Raw genomic sequence first — 9,086 nt, 5'->3', positions numbered from 1 at the left:
GGCGACTGCCTCCAGCAGTTCTTGCAGTCGCTTCTCTCTCCTGCCAGTGTTCCATCGCCTCTCCATCTTATAATCCTTAGCAGGAAAAATAACCATGTTGCTAGCTATCATAATTACATCCCAGCCTTCTCCCATTCCTGCTTTATCCACGATCCTCATAACTGTAATGAAAGCTGAGCGAAGTTTTCATTCATCCTGACAAGACTGCCTGTTTACCTGTGTTGATAATCTGCTAGCGCCCTTGCCACTCTCACCTATATCCTCACCTGCTCCTGTATCCTCATCCTCTCCTGCCCCGGGCACTCGTGCCCACCACCTACCCCGGCGTAGTATAGGGCCTCACTAACTAGGCCGCGTCTGTATAGGCCCCAATGGACTTCCGGTGGCGGCGCAGGTCCGTGACAACGGTGACCACACCTTCAGAGTGGAGTTCGCACCGCGAAGTGCTGGTGAACACAGAATCCACGTAGCGTACAGCGGCGAGGCCATCCCAGGTTCCCCCTTCAGTTGTAAAGTGTACGATGTGTCAGCCATCAAGGTGCGGCCAGTTGAACGTGGCATGGTGGCAAAGCCTGTCACCTTCCTTGGTAAGTTGCTCTTCAACACCCGCTTCACTATCCATATGTTGCATGTGTTTTGATTTAAATTTGCTTAATATGCTGATGCATATTTATTAAGTAGTGGGTAATGTTTGCACAGTTTTCATAAAGTCATGTCGTAAGAATTATGAGGTCATTAAAAGCAGTAACACTGCAGTGAACATTGCTCTGAGTCATTATTTGTATTTCTCACAGTGGAGACGAATAACGCTGGACCGGGTAACTTGGAGGTGACTGTCAACAACGGGCAGGTCCCTACCAGTGCCCAGGCTCAGGGCAATCACGTCTACGCTATCTCCTTCACACCCAAGGAAGCCAAGCCACACGTAGTAGAACTTAAGTTCAATGGGGAGAACGTGCCAGGCTCACCTTTCTCGTGTGAGGTGGTGGACGTGTCACGAGTCACTGTGGCTGGCACTGGCCTGGAGAAGGTTCCTGTCGACCAGCCAGCCACCTTCACTGTCGACTCTCAGGTCAGCAGTCTCATCCCTAGTTTAATGTTGTGTTAAAATTAAGTATACATACTGAATATCATTAAGACATATGAAAATATATGCTTGAGATTTGTTCTTTGTAAAATTATTTTTATTTTAATTCATTACTCTGTTGATAATTCCGATAACAAATCAACTGGTGGTGAATTGTGTTATCTGTAAGATGGTATATTCACTCAGCATGAGTGGCACTGCTCAGTACTGTGCTTCAAGTGGTATATTAGCTCAGAATATACGTAACACTCTCCAGCAGTGCAAATAAGAACTAATTGATCTATTAGATGATATGACGCAAGATAAGAAAATATGAGAACCAAAACAAGTTGCAGAGATTATAACGTTTCGCTGTGTGTAAAGTTTGATCAAGTCAAGCAGAGGTTACCGTTAAAATCCATTTGTGTCCCTGGAATGTAAGGTGCAAATAGATGAGTAGTGAGGTGGTCACTTGAGCTAGAATCATTGAAGTGTGAAAGTCGTAGGTCAGGGTCCTGGGATGATGGTGCTAGTAGAGGAACAATGAAGTTCATGTACTGGTCGAAGCTAAGTTTAGAATATTGCTTTGTCATAAGTCGGTAACTGTCTATGTAATAAGAAGTGTGCTGCAAAAACTTTGGCAATATTCAGTGGTGTTTTGTGTGCTAAGGACCTTTGCTTCTATCATTTTCTTTCCCTTCCTTGATGATGAGTTTGCCACCGTTATATGACATGTGTGTTGTTATTAACTCATTCGTTGGGGAGAGTTAAACTCCTAGGGGTCGTACAACGTCTGGGGAAAATAAGAGGGATTTAAGTTCGATGCAAGGAAGGGAAGCACAGGTTCACTTCCTTAGATCGAGAGCCTCTTTCCAGCATCAAGGAACCTCCCTTGAGGACCCATAAGATGTAAGTATTTGTCTTAGACGACACGCATCGTTGTTTTTAGTTCTGCAAGCATTTATTGCTCTTGTATTTTGGTACATAAATTATGGAAAGTCTTTCCCATAAATTATCTCTCACATCCAACGCAGGAAATGGTTCAGGCTCTGGTACTCGTGTTATTCCTACTGTGTGTTCTGATTTAGTGATATCTCGTAAGGTTTTACAGTGATGATTATGACATTGGTGCCACATTCTTCAGCGCCTTGAACTACATCAGCAGTGGCTGGAGAACAAGTATGGTGATACCCACAGTGTGTAGATAAAGACATGCATATACAGGGGATCGAACCACGGACTTCAATGTGTGAGCTAAGTACGGGATACCATGGTGAACGAGTTCACTCGAATTGCGTGGCCCTGGCCAACTACCATCACAAAATAAATTGTTCATAGTTCAGGACATTTGTTGAAACGTTTTGCTACGAGTGGTTCCTTCAGCCCTCAGGACTGAGAAGCCACGAGTGGTTCCTTCAGCCCTCAGGACTGAGAAGCCACGGGTGGTTCCTTCAGCCCTCAGGGCTGAGAAGCCACGAGTGGTTCCTTCAGCCCTCAGGACTGAGAAGCCACGAGTGGTTCCTTCAGCCCTCAGGGCTGAGAAGCCACGAGTGGTTCCTTCAGCCCTCAGGACTGAGAAGCCACGAGTGGTTCCTTCAGCCCTCAGGACTGAGAAGCCACGAGTGGTTCCTTCAGTCCTCAGGACTGAGAAGCCACGAGTGGTTCCTTCAGCCCTCAGGACTGAGAAGCCACGAGTGGTTCCTTCAGCCCTCAGGACTGAGAAGCCACGGGTGGTTCCTTCAGCCCTCAGGGCTGAGAAGCCACGAGTGGTTCCTTCAGCCCTCAGGACTGAGAAGCCACGAGTGGTTCCTTCAGCCCTCAGGGCTGAGAAGCCACGAGTGGTTCCTTCAGCCCTCAGGACTGAGAAGCCACGAGTGGTTCCTTCAGCCCTCAGGACTGAGAAGCCACGAGTGGTTCCTTCAGCCATCAGGACTGAGAAGCCACGAGTGGTTCCTTCAGCCCTGAGGACTGAGAAGCCACGAGTGGTTCCTTCAGCCCTCAGGACTGAGAAGCCACGAGTGGTTCCTTCAGTCCTCAGGACTGAATGAAGGACTGAGAAGCCACGAGTGGTTCCTTCAGCCCTCAGGACTGAGAAGCCACGAGTGGTTCCTTCAGCCCTCAGGACTGAATGAAGGACTGAGAAGCCACGAGTGGTTCCTTCAGCCCTCAGGACTGAGAAGCCACGAGTGGTTCCTTCAGCCCTCAGGACTGAGAAGCCACGAGTGGTTCCTTCAGTCCTCAGGACTGAATGAAGGACTGAGAAGCCACGAGTGGTTCCTTCAGTCCTCAGGACTGAGAAGCCACGAGTGGTTCCTTCAGCCCTCAGGACTGAGAAGCCACGAGTGGTTCCTTCAGTCCTCAGGACTGAATGAAGGACTGAGAAGCCACGAGTGGTTCCTTCAGTCCTCAGGACTGAATGAAGGACTGAGAAGCCACGAGTGGTTCCTTCAGTCCTCAGGACTGAATGAAGGAGTGAGAAGCCACGAGTGGTTCCTTCAGTCCTCAGGACTGAATGAAGGAGTGAGAAGCCACGAGTGGTTCCTTCAGTCCTCAGGACTGAGAAGCCACGAGTGGTTCCTTCAGCCCTCAGGACTGAGAAGCCACGAGTGGTTCCTTCAGTCCTCAGGACTCCATGAAGGACTGAGAAGCCACGAGTGGTTCCTTCAGTCCTCAGGACTGAATGAAGGACTGAGAAGCCACGAGTGGTTCCTTCAGTCCTCAGGACTGAATGAAGGACTGAGAAGCCACGAGTGGTTCCTTCAGTCCTCAGGACTCCATGAAGGACTGAGAAGCCACGAGTGGTTCCTTCAGTCCTCAGGACTGAATGAAGGACTGAGAAGCCACGAGTGGTTCCCTCAGACCTCAGGACTGAATGAAGGACTGAGAAGCCACGAGTGGTTCCTTCAGTCCTCAGGACTGAATGAAGGACTGAGAAGCCACGAGTGGTTCCTTCAGTCCTCAGGACTGAATGAAGGAGTGAGAAGCCACGAGTGGTTCCTTCAGTCCTCAGGACTGAATGAAGGAGTGAGAAGCCACGAGTGGTTCCCTCAGACCTCAGGACTGAATGAAGGAGTGAGAAGCCACGAGTGGTTTCTTCAGTCCTCAGGACTGAATGAAGGAGTGAGAAGCCACGAGTGGTTCCCTCAGACCTCAGGACTGAGAAACCACGAGTGACAAAACGTTTCTTGGGTAAATGTATTGAACTGTGTGTGTGTGTGTGTGTGTGTGTGTGTGTGTGCACACCTAGTTGTACTTAGTCGTGGTTGCAGGGGTTGAGTCACAGCTCCTGGCCCCGCCTCTTCGCTGGCCGCTACTAGGTCACACTTCCCGCTCCATGAGGTTTAGCATACCTCGTCATCAAGCTATGTATGGATCCTGCCTCAACAACATCACTTTCCAGACTATTCCACTTCCGACAACTATTTAACTGAAGAAATACTTCCTAACATCCCTATGATTCATCTGAGTCTTCAACTTTCAACTGTGACTCCTTGTTGCTGTGTCCCATCTCTGGAATATCCTGTCTCTGTCCACCTTGTCGATTCCTCTCGGTATTTTGTATGTCCTTATCTTATCCCCCCTCTCTCTCCTGTCCTCCAGTGTCGTCAGGTCGATTTCTCTTAACCTCTCCTCGTAGGACTTACCCCTCAGCTCCGGGACCAGTCTAGTTGCAAACATTTGCACTTTCTCTAGCTTCTTTACATGCTTGGCTAGGTGTGGGTTCCAAATTGGTACTGCATATTCCAGTATGGGCCTAATGTATACAGTGTACAGGGTCCTGAACGATTCCTTATCAATATGCCGGAATGCTGTTCTTAAGTTTGCTAGGCACCCGTAAGCTGCCGCAGTTATTTGGTTGATGTGCGCCTCAGGAGAAGTGTCCGGTGTTATACTTACCCCAAAATCCTTTTCATTGAGTGAGGTTTGTAGTCTCTGGCCCCCTAGACTGTACTTCGTCTGCAGTCTTCTTTGCCCTTCCCCAATCTTCATGACTTTGCACTTGGTGGGGTTGAACTCCAGGAACCAATTGCTGGCCCAGGCCTGCAGCCAGTCCAGATCCCTTCGTAGTTCTGCCTGGTCCCCGTCCGATTGAATTCTTTTCATCAACTTCACATCTGCAGACAGCGACACTTTGGAGTCTATTCCTTCTGTCATGTCGTTCACAAATACCAGAAACAGCACTGGTCCTAGGACTGACCCCTGTGGAACCCCGCTCGTCACAGGCGCCTACTCTGTCGCCTCACCACGTACCATGACCCGCTGTTGTCTTCCTGACAGGTATTCCTTGATCCATTGTAGTGCCTTCCCTGTTATCCCTGCCTGGTCCTCCAGCTTTTGCACTAATCTCTTGTGTGGAACTATGTCAAACGCTTTCTTACAGTCCAAGAAAATGGAATCTACCCACCATTCTCATGTCTTACTGCTGTCACCCTGTCATAGAACTCCAGTAGGTTTGTGACTCAGGATTTCCCATCCCTGAAACCGTGCTGGCTGTCGTTGATAAGCTCATTCGTTTCTAGGTGCTCCACCACTCTTCTCCTGATCTTCTCCATGACTTTGCATACTATACATGTTAGTGACACTGGTCAGTAGTTTAGTACTTCGCGTCTGTCTCCTTTTTTAAAAATTCGGTCTGCATTTGCTGTCTGCCATACCTCAGGTAGTCGCCCTGTTTCTATAGATGTGTTGAAAGTTGTTGTTAGTGGTACACATAGCGTCTCTGCTCCCTCTCCCAGGACCCATTGAGAGATGTTATCCGGCCCCATCGCTTTTGAGGTGTCTAGCTAGCTTAGCAGCCTTTTCACTTCTTCCTCAGTTGTATGTATTGTGTCCAACACTTGATGGTGTACCCCTCCTCTCCGTCTTTCTGGAGTCCCTTCTGTCTCCTCAGTGAACACCTCTTTAAATCTCATGTTGAGCTCCTCACATACTTCACGGTCATTTCTTGTGATTTCCCCTCCTTCCTTCCTCAGCCTGATTACCTGGTCTTTGACTGTCGTTTTCCTCCTGATGTGGCTGTACATCAGCTTCGGGTCAGATTTTGCTTTTGCTGCTATGTCATTTTCATATTGCCGTTGGTCCTCCCTTCTTACCTGTGCATATTCATTTCTGGCTCTACGACTTCTTTCCTTATTCTCCTGGGTCCTTTGCCTTCTATACTTCTTCCATTCTCTAGCACACTTGGTTTTGGCACCTCTACACCTTTGGGTGAACCACGGGCTCATCCTGGCCTTCTCGTTATTTCTGTTACCTTTGGGTACAAACCTCTCCTCAGCTTCCTTGCATATTGTCACATATTCCATCATCTCATTTACTGACTTCCCTGTCAGTTCTCTGTCCCACTGAACCCCATGCAGAAAATTCTTCATGCCTGTGTAGTCCCCTCTCTTGTAGTTGGCTTCATTCGTCCGGTCCTTCCTGCTTCCCTCTCCACTTGTAACTATGTATTCGAAGCTCAGAACCATGTGATCACTGGCCTCGAGGGGTCTTTCATATGTGATGTCCTCAATATCTGCACTACCCAAGGTGAATATTAGGTCTAGTCTCACTAGTTCATCCTCTCCTCTCTCTCTAGTAGTGTCCTTTACGTTTTGGTGCATGAGGTTTTCCAGTATCACCTCCATTATCTTAGTTCCCCATGTTTCTGGGCCCCTATGTGGCTCCAAGTTTTCCCAGTCGATTTCCTTGTGGTTGAAGCCACCCATAATCGGCAGCTTTGCCCTGCTCACATGAACCATTCTGGCCCCTTCAGTGTGTCAACCATCGCTCTATTACTCTCGCCATACTCTTGCCTTGGCCTCCTGCTGTTCTTTGGTGGGTTATACATCACTGCAATTACCACCTTGTGTGTGTGTGTGTGTGTGTGTGTGTGTGTGTGTGTGTGTGTGTGTGTGTGTGTGTGTGTGTGTACTCACCTAATTGTGGTTGCAGGGGTCGAGACTTAGCTCCAAACCCTGCCTCTTCACTGGTCGCTACTAGGTCCTCTCTCTCCTTGCTCCCTGAGCTTTATCATACCTCGTCTTAAAACTATGTATGGTTCCTGCCTCCACTACATCACTTGCCAGACTATTCCACTTCCTAATAACTCTATGACTGAAAAAATACTTCCTAACATCCCATTGACTCATCTGAGTCTTCAGCTTCCAATTGTGACCCCTTGTTTCCCTGTCCCCTCTCTGAAACATTCTGTCTCTGTCCACCTTATCTATTCCTCGCAGTATTTTGTATGTCGTTATCATGTCTCCCCTAACCCTCCTGTCCTCCAGTGTCGTCAGGCCGATTTCTCTTAACCTTTCTTCGTAGGACATTCCCCTTAGCTCTAGATCTAGCCTTGTTGCAAACCTTTGCACTTTCTCTAATTTCTTGACGTGTTTGACCAGGTGTGGGTTCCACACTGGTGCTGCATGCTCCAGTATAGGCCTGACGTACTCAGTGTACAAAGTCTTAAACGATTCATTACTGAGGTATCGGAACGCTATTCTCTGGTTTGCCAGGCGCCCATATGCTGCAGCAGTTATCTGGTTGATGTGTGCTTCCGGAGACGTGCTCGATATTATACTCACCCGAAGATCTTTCTCCTTGAATGAGGTTTGCAGTCTTTGGCTGCCTAGCCTATACTTTGTCTGCGGTCTTCTTTGCCCTTCCCCGATCTTCATGACTTTGCTTTTGGCGGGGTTAGATTCGAGGAGCCAGCTGCTGGACACTGCGTCCAGCCTGTCCAGGTCTCTTTGTAGTCCTGCCTGATCCTCATTTGATTTAATTCTCCTCATTAACTTCACATCATCTGCGAACAGGGACACTTCTGAGTCTATCCCTTCCATCATGTCATTCACATATACCAAAAATAGCACTGGTCCTAAGACTGACCCCTGTGGGATCCCGCTCTTCACAGGCACCCACTGTGATACTTCATCACGTACCATGACTCGTTGTTGCCTCCCTGTCAGGTATTCTCTGATCCACTGCAGCGCCCTTCCTGTTATACGTGCCTGATCCTTTAGCTTCTGCACTAATCTCTTGTGACTAACTGTGTCGAAGGCCTTCTTGCAGTCCAAGAAAATGCAGTCAACCCTCCCCTCTCTCTCTCTCTCTCTCTCTCTCTCTCTCTCTCTCTCTCTCTCTCTCTCTCTCTCTCTCTCTCTCTCTCTCTCTCTCTCTCTCTCTCTCTCTCTCTCTCTCTCCCGTCTTCTGTTACCTTGTCATAAAACTCCAGTAGGTTTGTAACACAGGATTTGCCTTCCATGAATGCGTGCTGGTTGTCGTATATAATTTTGTTCCGTTCCAGGTGCTTCTCCATGACTTTGCATACTATGCACGTCAGTGACACTGGTCCATAGTATAGTGCCTTTTGTGTGTGTGTGAGTGTGTGTGTGTGTACTCACCTAGTTGTACTCACCTAGCTGAGGTTGCAGGGGTCGATTCCGAGCTCCTGGCCCCCGCCTCTTCACTGGTGTGTGTGTCTACACCAGTAGCGTTTCCAGATTGAACTCTCTCTCTCTCTCTCTCTCCCGTCTTCTGTTACCTTGTCATAAAACTCCAGTAGGTTTGTAACACAGGATTTGCCTTCCATGAATGCGTGCTGGTTGTCGTATATAATTTTGTTCCGTTCCAGGTGCTTCTCCATGACTTTGCATACTATGCACGTCAGTGACACTGGTCCATAGTATAGTGCCTTTTGTGTGTGTGTGAGTGTGTGTGTGTGTACTCACCTAGTTGTACTCACCTAGCTGAGGTTGCAGGGGTCGATTCCGAGCTCCTGGCCCCCGCCTCTTCACTGGTGTGTGTGTCTACACCAGTAGCGTTTCCAGATTGAAGAATGACACGTTTGTCAGATTCTTCATCTTCGTTGGGCATGGAAAGTATTTTTGGGCTCGTCTGCAGTTTTACTTTGAACGAAAGAGTAGTGGGGTGAAGATGTCACCAGTGATGCTTCTTTCTTCCAGTTATGCAAGGCTGCAGATTCTAGTCTCATCTTTCTTCACGGTGCCCCGTGATCTGGTGGCTAAAGCTCTCGCTTCAC

General features: G+C 48.4%; 1 protein-coding gene across 4 annotated transcripts in view; it reads left to right on the top strand.

Moving 5' to 3' along the window:
- jbug (filamin-type immunoglobulin domains fbug) overlaps positions 1 to 9,086 on the top strand; it is a 495,234-nt gene that overhangs the window by 448,533 nt on the left and 37,615 nt on the right. For all 4 annotated transcript variants that reach the window (XM_070088188.1, XM_070088189.1, XM_070088185.1 and 1 more), the window contains 2 exons: positions 366 to 587; positions 795 to 1,072. In XM_070088188.1, coding sequence (XP_069944289.1) covers positions 366 to 587; positions 795 to 1,072 — 500 coding nt within the window. The remainder of the gene's footprint in view (positions 1 to 365; positions 588 to 794; positions 1,073 to 9,086) is intronic.

The sequence above is a fragment of the Cherax quadricarinatus genome, chromosome 24, assembly GCF_038502225.1.
Source record: "Cherax quadricarinatus isolate ZL_2023a chromosome 24, ASM3850222v1, whole genome shotgun sequence".
Classification (NCBI taxonomy): Eukaryota; Metazoa; Arthropoda; class Malacostraca; order Decapoda; family Parastacidae; genus Cherax; species Cherax quadricarinatus.
The sequence above is the reverse complement of the archived record's forward strand: the minus strand, read 5'-3'. Positions and strand labels throughout refer to the sequence as shown.